The sequence below is a fragment of the Equus caballus genome, chromosome 16, assembly GCF_041296265.1.
Source record: "Equus caballus isolate H_3958 breed thoroughbred chromosome 16, TB-T2T, whole genome shotgun sequence".
Classification (NCBI taxonomy): Eukaryota; Metazoa; Chordata; class Mammalia; order Perissodactyla; family Equidae; genus Equus; species Equus caballus.
In genome coordinates this window covers 10,747,931-10,765,624 of record NC_091699.1, presented here as the reverse complement: position 1 = coordinate 10,765,624, position 17,694 = coordinate 10,747,931, and the positions used below count along the sequence as shown (strand labels likewise).

General features: G+C 55.4%; 1 protein-coding gene and 1 long non-coding RNA gene across 5 annotated transcripts in view; both read right to left on the bottom strand.

Moving 5' to 3' along the window:
- Positions 1-1,223: 1,223 nt before the first annotated feature.
- Positions 1,224-4,732, bottom strand: LOC138918181 (uncharacterized). Its single transcript, XR_011427149.1, has 3 exons — positions 4,593-4,732; positions 2,421-2,574; positions 1,224-1,565 (listed from the first exon to the last, which is right to left on the bottom strand). It is a non-coding gene; the product is annotated as an uncharacterized lncRNA (long non-coding RNA).
- A 6,130-nt stretch (positions 4,733-10,862) lies between these two features.
- Positions 10,863-17,694, bottom strand: part of CHCHD6 (coiled-coil-helix-coiled-coil-helix domain containing 6) — a 252,155-nt gene continuing 245,323 nt past the window's right edge. The window contains exons 7-10 of one of the 4 annotated variants that reach the window (XR_011427148.1): positions 15,393-15,572; positions 14,340-14,460; positions 13,691-14,223; positions 10,863-11,065 (exon numbers count right to left, since the gene is read on the bottom strand). Coding sequence is in view for 1 of the 4 variants with exons in the window: in XM_005613810.4 (XP_005613867.3) it covers positions 11,060-11,065; positions 13,691-13,826 (142 nt within the window). In the remaining 3 variants the exon portion in view is untranslated. The remainder of the gene's footprint in view (positions 11,066-13,690; positions 14,224-14,339; positions 14,461-15,392; positions 15,573-17,694) is intronic. The other 3 variants (XR_002800467.2, XR_011427147.1, XM_005613810.4) reach the window with 3 other exon arrangements.

The following is a 17,694-nucleotide window of genomic DNA, read 5'->3' as shown; positions in this document are numbered from 1 at the left end:
TATGAATGTGCTCGAATCAAATGAAAATATACTAAGTATCAGCAAGGACATCAAAGTAAGAAAGAAGTACCAAATGGATATCTCAGAATTTGTTTTATAAATACAATAATCAGAATAAAAAGCACAAACAATGGCTCCACAGCAGAACAGAGGAGAGAGAGGAAAGAATCAGTGAACTTGAAGATAGAACAATAGAAATTTCTCAATCCAAAAAACAGAGAAAGAATAGACTAGAAAAAAAGAGTAGCGCTTCAGGAACCTGTGGGATGTAACAAAAGATCTAACATTGTGTCATTGAAGTCCCAGAAGGACAGGAGCAAAGAGGTTGGGACTGAGAAGTAGTCAAATAATAGGTGAAAAGTTCCCAATTTTGGCAAAAGACATAAACCTACAGATTCAAGGAGCTGAATGAATCCCAAATGGTATAAACCCAAAGAAATCCATGCCAAGACACATCATCGTCTAACTTCGAAAACTGAAGACAAAAATCCTTGAAAGCAGTGACAGAGAAACGTGCCTTACCAACAAGGGAAAGCATTTTGTACAACGAAGGTTTCTCATTAGAAACCATGGAGACCGAGAGGAAGTGGAACGACGTGTTAAGGGCTGAAAAGAAAGGATCTGTCAACCATGGATTCTGTAACTTGTGAAAATACCTTTCAGGAATGTGGGGAAGACAAGGCATTCTCACATAAGGGAAAAGCAAGAGACCCTGTCACCAGCAGCCCTGCCCTGGAAGGGCAGCTCAAGGCAGCGCTCTACACAGAGAGGAAGCAACCCAAGAAGGAACCTGGGGGCATTGGAAGGGGGGAAAAAACAATGGGCTGAGTCTCCCCTGAAGCTTTCCAAATTACACTGACGATTAAAGCAAAAATGATACCACTGTCTGATATCTCGGGATAGTTAGAAGAGCTCAGATAATTAGATTATAAATGGGGAAGGGTAAAGGATGTAAAGAGAGGAAGGATTTCTACATGTCACCCAAACTGGTAAAAGCCAGGAGACTGAAGTAAGCACCTATGTGGAGTATAATTCTTAGAGCAACTACTACAAATCTGTGTGAACAGATACACTCAGAAACACTACAGATAAGCTGAAATGGAATCCTACAGTGTGTTCAAGCAATCCACAGGGAGGCGGGAAAAAGAAAACAGAAAGAAAAAATAAATAAATAAAATGGCAGACTTAAGCCCTAACATAGCAATAATTACAGAAAATGCAAATCGTATGATTCCATTTATATATAACATTTTCGAATGACAAAACTATAGAGATGGAGAACAGATTCGTGGTTGCCAGGGGTGAGGGATGGTGGGGGGAGGGGAGTGAGGCTGTAACGGGCAGCGTGAGGGAGGGACAGTTCTGTGTCTTGATCACAGCGATGGCTATGTGAATCTACTCGTGTAATAAAGGACACAGAACTGGACACTCACATTGCGTCCCTGTCAGCGTCCTGGTTTCAATAGCTAGAAGTTGTTCTGTAGTTACGTAAGATGTTCCCACGGGGGAGACGAGGAGAAGGTACGCAGGACCTCACTGTGCTGTCTTTCCAACTTCCTGTGAAGCTATCATTATTGTAGATTATAATTATTTCAAAATAAAAAGTTGAAAAAACGCCTCTGCTGTTGCTTTGACGCGGGCCCAGCTCTGCTGCCTCTCGAAGCAGAGCGTGCCCCTTGGCCCTGGAGCTGGGGCAGGATGGCCAGCAGGATGGTCCTGCCCCGGCCCGCACAGAGCTCACGGGCCGCAGGACGTCCCCCTTAGCAGACCTCACCTCAGGAATCCTGGGGACGCCCCGCCCTCCGTCTCCGGATCTTGTCTCCTTGTTCCCCAGGCCTCACAGCTCATCTCTCCTTCAGAGAAACTCCTGATCCCCTGACGTGAGATGCACCCGGGAGAACAGTGCCCCTAATCCTCCTGACATTTTCTAAGCCATTTATTACCCATCCCCCTGGAAAGGAAGGCCCAGAGGCCAGGGACCTCATCTTTCTTACAACAAGTATACAAGGTGGACATGCTGCAAGGTTCGTGGGATGTATTTGCTTTGTAACAGGTCACCCTAAAATTGAATGGCTTAAAGCAGCAACCGTTTATTATCTCATTCGGAGGGTGCAGCCGGGAAGGCTAGTCTCTGCCCCACAGTGTCTGAGGGTGACGCCAGCTGGCTGCCGCCCTCTCCCAGCCATGCCATCCCAGAGCCATCTCCAGAGAGCTCTCTCTGAAACTCCTGGCCGGGCCCAGCCCCACATGCCCCTCTCAGTGGCTGTGCACCCCTGCCCTGCAGATGTGGTCAGGTTCAAGGGCAGGAGTGGAGGTGAAAAGGGAAGTCATAGGGAATCTGTGATTTCCCTAACTCACCATAAGCTTTGTACAGGGTGCTTGTTGCCTCTGTGCCCATGAGGTCACCCTGCTGACCTTACCTGGCAGCCCCAGGACGGGCTCCTCCTCTTCGGGGAAGGCACGCTGAAGCACCTGCCCACGTGCCTGGTCAGGAGCAGCCCTGGGCCACACCGATGTCACTGCGTTTCTGGGCCTGTGTCTTCTCCAGGTCAGAAGCAGACGTGTCGCGGATACCTGGCAGGGAAGGTATGGAAAGTGGAGGAGACTAGCCCCCGCTGTGTCCTCCGTGGGCAAGGGCGTGGCCAGCCATGCAGTCCACCATCCTGGATACCAGCCAAGCAGGGTGAGTGAGGGGCTGGGACCTGGACACACACCACCAGACTGCAGCCCCGCTCACTGGAAACCCTCCAGGGCAGGCAGGGCTTTTGTGGTTCAAGGGACAAACACCAGGGGTGACATTCAAAGTGTTTAACGGCCAATCAGACTAGACATCAGATGTAAGCAATGGGTAGGACCAGCCTTGACAAAAACCTAGCTTTGCTTCATCCAAAGCAACATCCACTGACTTGCTTCTCTGAAAGGTCCAAGGACACCTGGCTTCAGGCAAGGCTGAAACCAGGGGCCCAATAATGTCATCGGGTATCTCTTTCTCGGCTCCGCCTTCCTCTGCGTGCATTCTCAGGTGTGCTCTTCCTGCCTGTTGGCCAAGACTGCGCTGGCAGCTCACTGGACCTATTGGAGTCACGTGGTGGACCCCTCACCTCTCTACTGCACGCTCTGAGGTGAGGGGAAGGAGGGGCTGCTGCCACCTGCAGAGCCTTTACCTTCCAAGATGTCTGCCCTTTTTGTTTTTTTCACAATGAAAATAGGCCTTTTTAAATATACGGTTAAAATATACGGTCATGGTGAAAAAACCCAAGCAGTGTACAAAAGGATGAACAATGGACTGTCAGTCTCCCTCTGGCTGGGCCCCAGCTCACTGCCGGGGAGCAAACCAGTCACCAAGTTCCCTGTGTCCTGGCGGAGGCAGTGGATACTGTCACAGGCAAATGCAGATGCCTATGGATATTCTTGCCTCTCTGTTTTCTCCAAAGATATAGACTATACACCCTACTCTGAGCCCCCTTTGTTTTCTTCTTTTTTCTTTTCTCTTACCAACAGATTTTTGGAGATCTTCCACGAGAGCTACCTCAAGATACCTCCCTCTCCCTCTTGACTTCACATACACGGAATCATCCAGCACTGTGGCAGACACCCGGAGTGCCCCAGCGAGTCACACCTGTGGACGACCCCTCCCCTCAAGTGTGTGACTTGCTTCTACCCCACAGGACAGGGTAAAGGTGAGGCGAGGTCTCTCTCGTGATTCCATTGGTCACATAAGAGATTCCCTTGCTGGCTCTGAAGAAGTGAGCACCCTGCTGAGGGCGGGCCTGTGAGAGCCACATGGCAGGGGATGGCCGGTGGCCTCCATCCCACAGCCACAAGGAAATGAGTTCTGCCAACGGCCGGGTGAGCCTTGGAGAGGAGCCCAGCCCGGCCGCAACGCGGCTGCAGCCTTGTGAGACCCTGAGCGGGGGCCCAGCTCAGCTGAGCCAGAGATCCTGACACATGCACGTGTGAAAGATGCGGTGTGTGGTTGCAAGTTGCGAGGTTTGTGCTAAGTTGTTAGAAAGCTAACACAAGTGTGGACTCTTCTCTACCCAGCTTCTCTCACTCCACGAGACGTGTGATTCATCTGAGTCATATGGGGAGTTCTGCTTGTTCTTTTCCATGGCTAGCTAGTATTTTGTCGTATGAATAAACTACAATTGACCCGTTCTACTGTCCATGGACATTTCGGTCGTTCCAACTCCCTGGCTGTTATGAATAAAGTTGTGTGAACATTCCTCTCCATGCCATTCAGGCGATGCGCATATTCATTCTCTTGGGTATCTACCCAGGAGTAAACTCGCTGTGTCAGAGTGGCTGTTTAACTCTATAAGAAACAGCCCAACCATTTTCCAAAGTAGTCTGATCATGCTACCCTCCTGGCAGCGGGGGAGGCGGGCCCCAGGGATGCTCACGCTCGCCAGCACCTCACGTTGTCTGTCCTTGTAGTTTTGCCATCAGATGGGTGTACAGAGCTTATTTCTCTGTGTTTTGCTTTGCGTTTCCCTGATGAGTCATAAGGATGTACAGCATTTTTTCATGTTTATTGGCCTCCCTTGAGAGGTTCCTGATATCACTTTGTTAGCTCGAGAGCAATTTCTTACCTGGTCGTAAGCCCCACGCTGGAGCTGGAGCTGGAGGGAAAGAAACTGTTGACATGGAGGGAATCCTGCAGCACTTCCTGGATGGAGCCTGTGAATGAAAGCGACAGAGAACAGAGCCAAGAGATGCGGGAGAGAGGCCAGGTTCTGGGCGCTGCGTTTAAGCCCTTAGCTCCAGCCATGCCTGAGGCTTCCTCTGGACTCTTCAATCACGTAAGCCAACACGCTCTTTTTGCTCAAGCCCGTTTGAGCTAGGGTTCTGTCCCTGGTGCTACCGGGGTCCTGTCTGACTTCCGTCTGCCCAGACCCCAGCTCTCCAGGACACTGACGTTCTTGAGACCCACGAAGCTCTGGAAGGAAGCAGGGGGCTCTCCGAATTCCAGTGCTCCCCAGCCCTCCCTGCTGCAGTGTGCGCTCCACTTCATTACTGCGTGTGTTTTGAGGCTGAATAACCATGTAATTGTTTATCTGTTCCATAGTCAAACTTCAGCAAATATGTTTTTCATAATTAGTTGATGTTTAGTTAACAGGAATAACCAGCCCATTAAATTTAATGAGGCAGGTTATCAGGTATGAAGTGGAAGTGTTTTTCCTTAAAAGCAACCTGGATTTGGCTGTGTTGGTTCTGGGGCAGGGAGATATGGGCAGCTGCCTTGTCGGGGTGTGGGGACCCCCGGCAAGTGGGGGCTCAGGTGCATCCTGTCCTCAAGGGACACGGCATCCCCCACTCCTGGTGCTCCTGGCCCCCCTCCTTTTTCTCCTAGATCAACACCCCCCTGGATCATTGATGCTATCTCATCTGTCTCCTTTATGGGTCTCCAACTCCTGGGGGAGGCTCTCCCTCCATTTGGCTCAGTGCTGGATCTCCAGCCTCTAGAATGGCGACTGCACGTGGCAGACATTCGGTGCCGTGGTTGTTGTGTACACGATGGACAGCTGAGACCCGCCTGCCGCCGTCCTCCCCCATGGCCTGGGGATCCGTTGGCAGGCTTTGGCCCTGCCATGTCCCTCTCCCAACCCCGCATTTTCAAACAGCTACATCCCCATCACTGCCCTGCTTAGCAGGCGGGAAAAGCTCTCTATTTGAGGAGATCCAGACCCTGCCATGGGGCCAGCCACAGGGCCGGACGGCCCCTGGGAAGGGAGGCCCAGCTGTAGAGGGCTGCACCACCACGGGCATTCTGCTTGCGGCAGGCATTGAGCCCGGGCGCTACTGAAAAAAATGTTCAGGCCAATGTAGAACAACAGAAAATACAGTTAATTATAAAAAAGAAAACAAAACACACCCATAATCCTATCCCCCAAGAAAAGCGCTATAGCATTTTGTTGTATGACCCTTCTGGCCTTTTTCTTTGTTTGTGTATTTGTCTTGTGCGTAGGTGGTATTTTTTCATCCAAAGAACGGGCTCATCGGGCACAGACTCCTTCCTCTCTCTGAGTGCTCCGCGTCACTCCTGTCCATGGCTGTGGAGCCATCTCAGGGATGTGTCTCATTTTGTTTTCTGCGTCTCCTCCAGTTGACGTGGAGGTAGTCTCTGGTGGGCTGCCATTGTTATTAACACGATGATAGACAAGCAGCTGCTTCCCCGGCCCACTCTGGCTCAGCCTCGGCTCCTCAGAAGGGCTCTCCCTGACCCCAAGGCCTGGCCCGCTGCGCCCTGAGCTCCCTGGGGCACTCATCCCAACTGCCTTCCACCGTCAGCTTTCCTGTGGACAATGAGCTCAGGGGCGTGGACCAGGGACTGCCATCGTTTCCCAGTACCTAGGATCTAACAATGAAGCAATGTCAGCTCATTGGGTTCCCAAGCCAGCTCTGAGTCAGAGATGAGGCTGCAGCACTCTATTAGGGAGTGCCCTTGGGGTCAACTGGTGAGGGGAGGGAGCAGGAGGCAGAGGGCCAAACTGAGCTGCCAAGCAGTCTCATGAGGCCATGACCAGCTCTCCAGTCGGGATCCTTCCAGGTGGCTCCAGGTTGGGGCACAGGAGCCTGGTCTTATACCCCATCCCATCAAGCAGTAATTGGATGCAAACCCTGGCTCCCTGGGGAGCAACTTTGCTGAGGTGGCTCCTCAGCCAAGGCACTTCTCAGAGGGGCAGGACTCAGAGAGGCTGTCTGCCAGTAGCTGGCCCTGCAGGGGATCTGGTGGCAGGTCCCCTGCAGTCACACTAAGCACTAACTGTGGGGACACCTGTCATCATAACCCCCTCAGAGATGGCGCCTATGACTGTTTCCCTTTCACAGATGAGGAAACAGAGGCTTAGAGGCTCAGGAAAACTGCTGCCGGGGGCTCAGAGTCGGTGCTGGGTCTGTCTGGTTCCAAAGCTGCGCTCTGAATCTCCACATCACGCTGTGGAGCAGGCTCTCCAGTGATCAAGCAAAAGCCAGGCCCGACAGCCCAGGATGCAGAGCCCGCACACGCTCTGACCTCCTCAGGCCCGACTGGTAGAGCCACTGACCCGCGGTCGCTGGGCAGAGGGGGTGCACGTTCCCAGATCTCCGACGTCAACCGTGGACCCGGCCGTCTCTCGTTCTCACCCGGCAGTCTCAGCTCATGGAGTGTGCTCCGAGTCAGGTGCACACCTCGTGAGGGTTTCTAACTCTTCCTGCAAGTCGTCCCCCATGTTGCCCACAGCACCCCTGGTCTTGAAGCCCACCTCGCCTGATATTAACACAACCAGCAGCTGTTTTCCTTTCAACTGACCTGTGCCCTCATAATTAAGGTGGTGTCTCCTGTAAACAACAAAGGGATGGAGTGTACGTGTGTGTGTGCCTGCTTTGTTTTCATTTTTCGTGAGCTGCACACTTTAGAAGGCTTCGTGTGTTTCACTAAACGTGTGCTCCCGAGTGGCTTGGTGAGCCGCCTCCTCTGGCTCTGCAGGCTAGCGCCCTTGCCACATCCGCAGTGACACTCAGCCTCCTCCTGGGTCCAGGGCACGTTGGACATTCCCTGCACGCCCTGCTCTTGCCCCACCCCAGCCACCCGCAGTCACTCGGGATGTCAGCGCAGCATCTGCACCGGCAGGGGTGGCAGGGTCGTGGGCCGAGGTGGCAGCCTGTGGCCCAGGCAGGGTTGGTCTCTCTCAGTGTGTAGGAATCAGCACCTCACACGAGGTCCTGCCCCAGGGCGCATGGCCACCTTGGTGTTGATGGCCCGTTCAGACCTGCCTTGGCATAACTGGGCCTCTCCAAGTCGGTAATGACGTTAGAAGGAATGAACTCTAGCCATTTCTTCTGCTGGGGGCCACATTCCCCATCTGGGGAGCCAGACGAAGGGAAAGGGTACAAGACTGATCCTCTCAGCTGGGTCCCTGGAGCAGGGTGGAGTCAAGACTTTGGCCATCCCTGGGCGGGGCCCAGCACACAGCGAGGACCTGGCCTCCAAGAGGGGATGCCGTGTCACACTGAGCACTGTGTGATCTTGGGCAAGTTACTCACATTCTCTGTGCCATGGTCCCCTCATCTGTAAAGGGAGGGCAGGGTGATGATGGCAGTAGCTATCCCAGGGCTATGTGAGACTACACGAGTCAGTGTTTATAAAGGGCATGGGAGAGTGCCAGGCACACGGTAAATGACAACCAGGGTTGAGGACTGACCCCACTCTCTGCAAGCTGTCCATCATGTGCCAATATAAGCTGTGAACACATACAGGTGTGTGTACACACCCACCATCTGCACCCACTACTCACACCTGCCCAAGCACAGCACACGCGTACACACCTCCCACTCAGCACACCCCAGACGGACCCACTGAAAGGCTTTCTGTGGTCTGCTTGTGGTCTTGGCTCTCAGTTCCCCTCCTCCATAGCAGGTGGCAGCTCCAGGCTGCCTGGCCCTCCGTCTCCCCCAGGTTCAGCCATGGGAGGCACGAATGGAGGCGGGAGGGCGTGAGGAGAGGTCAGGCTGCTTCCATCTTCTCGGCCACAGGCAGCCACTGTTTGCAGCAGCTCTGTGCTCCCCTGAGCAGAGCCCCTGTGGAGCCAGATTCCACTGGGTGACCCCACCTCTTCCTTTCGTCCCTCCAGGCCTGGGGGATGGGAGCTTCCTACCGGAAGGAAACTGCTAATTTCTGGGTTATCACACCATCCCATTTGGGTTTTCAGCTCCTCCATCTCCTTTGTGATCAACTCCCTGCATTCAATTCCCTCTGTTTTAAATAATTAGGGTGTTTCTGGTTTCCTGGTTGGACCCTGGATATCACAGCTAACATCATCATTTTTAATCCCCCAGCAACTGGATGGGATGAGTACTAATGCTCCCTTTCAACAGTCATGCAGGTGGGGACCTGAGCCCAGGAATGTCCACCTCCAGGTCCAGACCCCTCACCCATGCAATGCTCTCTCAGGCCCTACTTCCTACTATGTATGGCCATGCAGAGGGACTGGAGATGCACGTCCACACTTAAGCGTGCCATGCACAAATGCACATACAGCCTGCACTCTGAGCACATGCAGAGTCCCCCTATACTCACACTCCAATACAATGACACAGACGGCTCTGGACACACACCTCCTAAGTGCCTAGTAGGGGAGGGATGGAGATCAGGCCAGGGAAGCTCAGTGCTGGCTCCAGGGGATTCAGGGAAATGGGCTGAGATCCAGCGAGAGAGAGCCCGGGAGCATTAGCAGGTGGTGAGCATGGCTGGCTGCCTGTGCACAAACACAAGCACAGAGGCACATCTGTGTATACACACAATGCACACACATACACACACACTGTGCACACACACACAATGTGCACACACATAGTGTTTACACACAATGTGCCCACAATGTGCACACACACAGATGGACAAGTACACACAGACCCGTGCAGACACACAGCTGCCCCTAACTGACTCCTTGGTAGGAGGATGGAGTCTGAGAGTTATTCCTGTGAGGTTTCCAAGTTGGACAACACCCTGGACGCCAGAGGCTTCGGAGGGGTCTCAGAAGGGTATCAGCAGCTGAAGGACTGATGTCACTTCAGGTCAGTAGACCAGGTGACCTATGATCCCAGGGTTGACTTCAAAGATGGCCAGCCCCTCCCTGGGCTGCCAGGCAAGGTTCAAGGAGGCTCAGGCCAAGGTGCCCTGACTCCTACCCTGGCCACTCACCCCCGTGTGTTTTCTGACTGTGTCCTTGTGGCTGTGATAAGCTGACCCACACCTTCTAGAGAGGGCATCTCTCAAAGCTCTTTTCTTCTCAGCCAGTATGCAGTGTGGCCGAATAGAACCACCTCGTGCTACCTGCCCAGACAACTGGACACTGCCAAGCCTCAATCCCCATTTGAGCTCTGCACGTGAGAATTTGGGGATGTGCGGAGATGGTTGAGCTGCAAAGCCTGAGTCCAGACTGCAGGCTCTTAGCTGCAGACGGCTTGGGACTCTCCAAAAGAACCTTAGCAGGACATCCAAGGTCATCAGGGGAGTATCTGACAGATCAGAAGCCCACCCCAAACTCCTCCTGCTGCCTCCCACTGCACCAGGCAGGCCAGAGTGCAGCCCAGGTGTGGTCGAGGCACCCTAACGGGGGTCCCGCCAAAGGTCAAGGCCTGGCAGGCCAGTGTTTACACACCAACTGAGCAGAGCTCATCCCAACCCAGGTGTCATCTGCCTTTCTCAACGCCCTGTGTCCTTCATTTCAGTCTGTAGAAACACTAGCACCCAAGCCAAAAATTTGGAAATCATCCTTGATCCTCCCCTCGCCCACTCAAATCCAGAGTCCTGCCAGTTTTAGCTCCTAAGCCTTGCCCTGCTCTGTCCCCTGGCCTGTCACCAGCCTCCATGGTCATCCGCCCTCAGGTGTCCTGTGCCCCTCAAGCCCTTCCTCCCCAAGAACCAGGGACTGGACAGTGCTGCTCCCTGCTAGAGACACCCCACGCCTCGGCCTGGCCTCTACCCCCTGCCCTGCCTGGCCCCCATTTTGCTCTCTGCAAATGCCCAGCTGGGCTGGGCCTGTGCTCCCCACAAGCCCCACATCTCCTCAGCTTCTGGCCTGCCCTCCAGCCATCCTTCAGCTTTCGTGCTGGAGCTCAGACAGAGCCTCCGTCAGGAAGCTGGCCTGTTCTCCCTGCTCCATCCCTGGAAACAACCGCTTTCCCCTCATTTCATCTCATACCTGCTTCTGGGTGGCCTGTTGGTGCTGAGGCCTAATTTTGGGTTTCCATGCCCGTCTCCCCTGCTAGGCCAGGTCCTCCCTGAGGGGGCAGCTTGTCTCACTCAGCCTGCACTGCCAGGGTCCGGCACAGGGCTGGACACAGAGGAGGCAGCAGTGACTGTCTGCCAGCAGAGAGAATGACTGAAACAAAGACATGTGCTTTATTTGTTTTTGGACACTCGCACACACTCGATTTCTTAAGCATATGGCACAGAAGCATCTGTAGACACCCAGCGGGAAATGGCTGGGCACGGTGTCTGTGGCCTGTGGCCCCATAACTGGTCCCTTCTTCAGGGCTCCAAGTCACTGCCAGGGCCAAGAGTGATGGCTGCTCCTCAACCCTACAAAGGAGAACAAGGCAGAGTTCAGTTCCAGCCCTATTCTGCCAGAGGCCCTGTGCATCCCCCAGGCCTCAGCTCCAACAGGGCCTCAGGCTCTCGATGCCCCGTGAGTGTGAGCCGTTAGTGGAAACCGTCCTCCCCAGCTGGTCCCCGAGGCCTGGGGCTGGGCCTCTTCACCTCTGTGCCCAGTGCCCACTCAGCACATGCCTGCAGCGACCAGCTAACAGGGGCCTCCCCATGCCACCCTGTGTAGAGACAGCTCCCAGCCCAACTCTCCTTTGCCCCATTGAGGTCTCCCCTCTGTTCTCGTACTTAACCACTTGGATTTTCTAAGTGAAACCACTCGGAGAGTGTGCTCTGGAACACGAGAGCCCTCACAATCAGGCGGTTACTCAATGAAACCTGCTTCCGAGGTGCTGTCCACATCCGCACACACGCACACGTCCCTGGGCATGGAAGGCCCCCCAGGTGCTGGAGCGTGCCCCAGGAGCTCTGGGGAGGTGCTCCCTGCCCCAGCTCCAGACCAGGTGGGCCTCTGTCCTATACCTACTCTTGGCTGCCAGAGACGAGGGTTCCTGCCACCTGGCTGCTGCCAGAAGCAAATCCCCATTAGAGATCCTTTAACCTGCCATCCTCTGGAGGAGGCTGGCTGAGGGCAGTGGGAGTTTCTCTCGCACTTGCAGCATCTCAGGCACAGTGGCAAGCTGAGCGTCTGCGCTACGAGGCCTGAGAGTCGGCCGAGCATGCTTTCCCGAAGGAACGCTGCAGACGCAGCCGGGGAGCAGGCCGGTCTCTGCTGCTGCCAGTTGCTCAGTCTCCAATTTAGGCTTTAAGAACGCCAGGGGGGCGGGGCCAGGAGGAGAGAGCCAGGCCTGGCAGTGCCCCAGAGCCCCTCTCAAGCAGGCTGGAGCCACAGAGAACACACTGGAGTTAAATGCAATCTGTCTCCTCCGTAATCACATTTTGCCTCGCTGCAATGAAGATACATTGGTGAGATGTGTTTGTTAAAGAAATACTCTGCTGGGGGAGGGGCTGAAAACTGTCACGGCGCGGGGCCTGGATGGAGCGAGGGAGGACAGAGTCAGGGCTGGGGCTGGACGAGCGCTCTGCGGGGCAGCCAAGGGGGCCACAGCACAGCCCTAGGTCTTTCCCTCGGGGAGTCAGGTGCGTGGTGGGCAGAGGCTCGGAACAGCCTTGGGTCCCGGCAGGAGAAGGGACTTTTGTGCGGCCTTCACAAAGGCCTCGGTGGACGCAAAGCGGCATGGGGAGAGCTGCCCGTCCCACAGCCCACACGGCGTGGCCCAGTGCGGCTGGCCCAGCTCCCGCTCCGTCTGTTGACGATACTGCAGGAACTGCTGTCTTTCCTGCGCAGTCTGAAATCGAGCAAACAGCTCTCCACGGGGCTCTGCGATGTCCCTCGCTGCTGCATCCCAGAGGCCAGAGCTGATGCTGGGCAGCAGGTGCTGGTGTGGGCTGTGCCCAGCCCAGGGCGGGTGTGAGCAGGGCAGAGCTGTGGTCTGAGCCGACAGAAACGTGAGGAGGGCTCTGGAGAGGCTGGGCTGTTGAGCAGGAGACTGCCACACCAGGCCCGACCACCAATGACCTCTGACCTCAGCCTTTCCACAACCAGCACCTACAGCCACTTGTCTCTTATTCCGGCAAAAGAGGCTTTTCCATGGGAAGAAGGCCCCATGCCAGGTTCTTTTAACAAACACGCCAGCCCTCTGGCGAGCTCCAAGCCAAGAGCCCCTGGAGTGAAGGCCAGGCCCCCAGGTGGGGGTGCCATGTCAGGGTGGGGAGGAACCAGGTCCAGCCTGGAGCACTGTACTGCTGGGCCCGGGAAGGGAGACGGAACTGTCTAGAAGAGGAACAGGAACTAGGGGAGGCAGGAGGAGAGCAGTGGGAGCCAGCTGGAGCGTGGGAGAATGAGGGCAAGGCCTTAGGCCACACCTCAGGGTAGGGGCGCTGCCAGCCCCAGACATCTCCGACAGCCCACAGCCCCCCTGAAGCGGGGCTGGGGAGTGCAGGAGACCTGGGACCGCTATGCCACCCCCTCCCCAGAGCTGGGCCCTGGCATGGTGCTTTGGACCAGCACAGGAGTAGGGGACAGAGAAGGACCTGCATCCCCTCCCCAGCTCAGGCTGGCTGCACCCCAACTCCTGTCACTTTCCCGAATCCGAGGCTCTTCCCTCTTCCACAGGGCTGTCTCTGCCCTTCTATGACCCCCACCCTGCACCGGGGGCCTTCTCCATGCTCCTACCCCCAACTGCCCAAAGGTAAGAAGCGGGTGGCCCATACATGCCCTTAACTAGGTGGGCGGCCCCTTGAAGGTGGGGCCTGACTTTACCCAGTGCCACTTTCAGACTCAGCCTAGTGGGGCCCAGCGCCCACAGGGCCCCCTTTTCCTAGCCCAGGCATCCGAGAGCACTCGTGGGAACAGCCCGGCAGAACGTCTGAGCCAGGAAAGGACTGAGGACATCTGAGGCCTAAGAGTCCCTCCCCATGCCAGGGCAGAGGCCTGGAGCTCCGAAAGTCTGACTCAGCAGACAGAAGCGCAGAGGTCAGCACGCGGGTGCCCTGCCCCGACGCGTCCACAGGGGCCAGGAGGGCAGGGCCAGGCCTTACCTTGCGGGCCGCACTCACGCAGCGCTGGTAGGCCTTGACCAGGTCGGAGCACAGCAGCACCTCCTGCAGGTGGTCACGGTAGCAGCGGAGAATCTGCGCCTGCAGCCCTGAGCACGCGGGCTCCAGCCTGCGGGGCCTGCGGGCAGAGGGCAGGTGGGCCTGGGGCTCGGCCAGAGGGTTGGCAGGGAACTGGCTCCCTCGCTCAACACACACGTCAGACCTCGGCTAGGCTCCTGCTGGCCACCAGTGTCCAGTTACCCTCAGAGACGTGGGCGCCGCAGGGTTTCAATCAGCAGCAGGTGCTGAGGGGAAGGGGCTGGGGGCTCCGCCAGGCTCTCTCCGAAAGGGGAGACAGCCGACGGGGCCAGCCAGAGGACCCCGACCTGGGCGCGCCACCTCCCAGGGCTCCCCCAACCTGAGGTGTCTGCCGACTGTGACCCAGCGACCACACATTCTGCAGCCATTTCTCATAGGAAGGCATTCTTCTGATTCCAAAACTAAGACGTGCATGATGAGGAAAACTATAGAAATGTCTAAAACAGAAATAAAATTTTTCAGAATCTTACTTCCTAGAGATCACCCCTGCAGTATTTTGGGGTACTTTTCTATTTTTTCTTTCTTTGTTTATCAAAGTAGGTTTAGAACCTACAAAAAATGATAGGGCCGGCCTGGTGGCGCCGTGGTTAAGTGCACACATTCTGCTTCTCAGCGGCCCCGGGTTCGCCGGTTCAGATCCTGGGTGTGGACATGGTACCGCTTGGCAAGCCATGCTGTGGTAGGCGTCCCACATAGAAAGTAGAGGAAGATGGGCATGAATGTTAGCTCAGGGCCAATCTTCCTCAGCAAAAAGAGGAGGACTGGCAGCAGTTAGGGCTAATCTTCCTCAAAAAAAAAATATGTTTTCTTTTTAAAAATACCAAACAAAAACAAAAAAGTGAAATAAAGATCATGCTAGAGTTGGTCACCAGCGTCGTGGGTTTATTCTCTGACCGTTTGTGCCCTTCCTGACTCCTCTCCCACCACCCCCGCCCCCTCTCCTCTCTGTTCCCCTTTTTGGCTCTCACACGTGCACACCCTCACACACACTCACACACCACAGTGCTCACTGTGCCAGGCACCACCTTCCTCACCGACTCCTCCTAACAGCTCTGTGCAATACGTGCTATATTTATCATCCCCTTTTACAAATTAAAAAACTGAGCTACAGAGAAGTTAAGTAACTTGTTCAAGGTCACACTGTTAGAAGTGGGGGAGCCGGGATATATTTATTTATGTGGTTTTGGTCACATTGTTTTCACAGATTGGTTTTCCAATTTGGTTTTCAGGCCGGGTCCACAGAGAAGCCTCAAGGCGTAGACGGACCCGCAGCACCTGACGTGGCCTTTCCATCACACAGGGCCACCGCCCAGGGCATTTAGCAGGGGCTGTACACATGCAGAAAACCTCTGCTATGGTTCTGAGCAGTGAAAGGATCACTGTCATGCTTTATGTGGCTCTGGTCCTGTCACATGGGGGCATACTTGTAGGTTGGTAATTCTCCTGGCCCGTGTCTCCATGTTTTAAAATTTTGCATGCATAGGCGCTGGAACGGAGGAGCACCATTATTGTTTTAAGATAACTCAGACGCATTGAGTTCATCAGTCAAGAACAGCAAGCAACGGAACACTTAGGAGATGAGGTGCCCAGTATCTAACTGTCCCACCTTACAGGTCTGGAGGTGGCACTTCTGGTACCAAGGACGTCATGCTGGGCCCGGGTCCCCTTCTTTCCTGTGGCGTCCCCATGCTGGCCGTCATCCTCAGGGCTGCCGTCTCATGCATGTCAGCTCTCTTCTTTTCCCATTGGCCAGAAATGGGTCACATGCCCACCCCGAAAACAATCACTAAGGAGGGGAGTGAATTGACTGTGTTTAGCCAAGACCAATAAGACTTATACCTGGGGCTTGAAAAAAAATGGGCTTCTAAACTGAAGCAGCAGCAGGGATGAGGGGCAGCAGCCGTCCACGGCTCCCATGCCATGCCAGCACTGAGCTTTGAGGCTCAGGAGGTGAAGGACGTGCCGGGAGAAGCAGTCGTCCCATTCCCGGGAGGGAGGGGCACAGTGGGGATAGCTGAGGAGGCCCCGACGACGTGCAACTCCACCAGGTTCTGAGGCTGCCACCCTAGAGACGAGGCTGGCCCTTCAATACTGTGTCATTCCCGTCCTTGAGATCACAGTTCTGGTTCACGTCTCCGTGGCATGGATGACGTCTTAGAGATTTCTTAAGAAATGTGGTGTCTTTTCTCAGCACTAGCCTCTCTTCTTCGCGCCCATGGAAGACAGGTGGGCTCCCTGGATTCAGCCCTGCCCTCTCGGGACCCTGGCATCCCCTTCGCTGGGTTCTGTCTGCTGCTCGGCATCTGAGGCAGCCGAGAACCGGGGGACAGCAGGGCAATCACCTGATTCCCCTCAATGCTTGTAGAATATTTCTCCATTCTTATACTTAAAAACTTTCTGACACAGATGTGTCTAATTGTGGGCCTTTTAAAATGGCCTTTTTCTCGGAGGACGGCATTTCGTCTCAGGCAAGTGGTCTGTGTGACTGCGCTTGTCGCCTGGCTCCAGCGCCCTGGCATTCTCCGCAGGAACGCCGCGGCCAGAGCTCTGCGCTTTTTGCCCCCACCCAAACTATCTTCCTCTCCTTGTTCCCACCTCTGGGGGCCGTTCTGGGAGGCACGACGCTCCTTGCCTGCATCAGCCCTGTCCCCAGCAGGGAGAAGCCTGTGAGGCCGCGTCTGCTCCTCGGCTCCCCCACCCCAGCCCCTTTGCCGCCCTTTCTCACCAGCCCTTCCTGCTCCTGCTGACCAGCCGTCCCACGACACCAGCAGCTCCCCGAGGGCGCAGGTTGGCTCCCTCTTTTGGACTCCCTTGAGGCGGCACGCTCCCATCACATGCCCCCGAGTGCCCGCTCCTGCCGCAGCCCAGCTGCTGGTGGGCACACAGCAGGCACCCGTAGTCGGGGAGCGCCGGGCCCGTGGAGGCAGAGCTGCCCTCAGCTGCGAGTCTGTGTGAGCCTAACAGGTGTGCGTGGAGAGGGGTGTCCTGGACAGGACAAGCGGTGCGGCCCACAGCGCCCCTCAGACCTGCAGCAGAGACCCTGGCTCTCACTTTGCAGCTTGTCAGTGGGCAGAGCAGTCGCTTCACAACTCATCCCTCGCCCTCGGTCCCTTTCTCCTGTGGCTTCAGATCCCTGGACAAGGGCCCATGTGTTTTGAGGGCAAACCTCACGGAACACCCAGTGGACACCCGATTCAGGAGAAACTGGGCCGTGGTGAAACCCATCGCTTCCACACCAGTACCACCGTTGGGACTGTAGAGGCCTCTCCTCTGGGACAGGAACAATAGGAGGAGACAGACTGGCAGGTAAATGTCAACTAGAAGAAATTCCACCCATTTGCTTGCAAAACGGCTCTGAATCGGGTAGGATGGGGAGAGCGGAGCTCTCCAAATACAAGGCTTCCTCTGAAGCAGGGCCGGGCGGGGCATGGGTAGGACTGTTGACGAAAACAGGTGCCTTCCACCCAAGCAGAGCCCTGCCGGCCCTGGTCCATGGCAACCTTGTTTGCACTGCATACAAAACGGCTCAGACTTTTAGAAACATCCAGTCTGTGAACAGCTGCTCGACAAATACACAATAAATGTATCCCGAGTGTGCTGTGAACTCTCCAGCGATTGGGATGAGTCCTGGTCCCCTGTCTGAGGGCCGTTCACTGCCGTGAGCATGCTCTTTGCGTAGTAAGATCTAACGGTCTGTGTGGTTTTGAGGGGGTTCACGTCACCCAAGTCTGAAGGCCTCGAGTGCAATGGTAAGGCAGTCGGCTCACCTCACCAGCCCCTACTCTCCTCATCCACACCATGGGAACACTGCCCGTGCTGGCAGTGACGAAAGCCAGACAGGTGAGTGTGTGACAGTGTGCACTGTGAAGTGCCGCTCTGATTAGCACTCTGGCTGTCAGCGTGGGAGG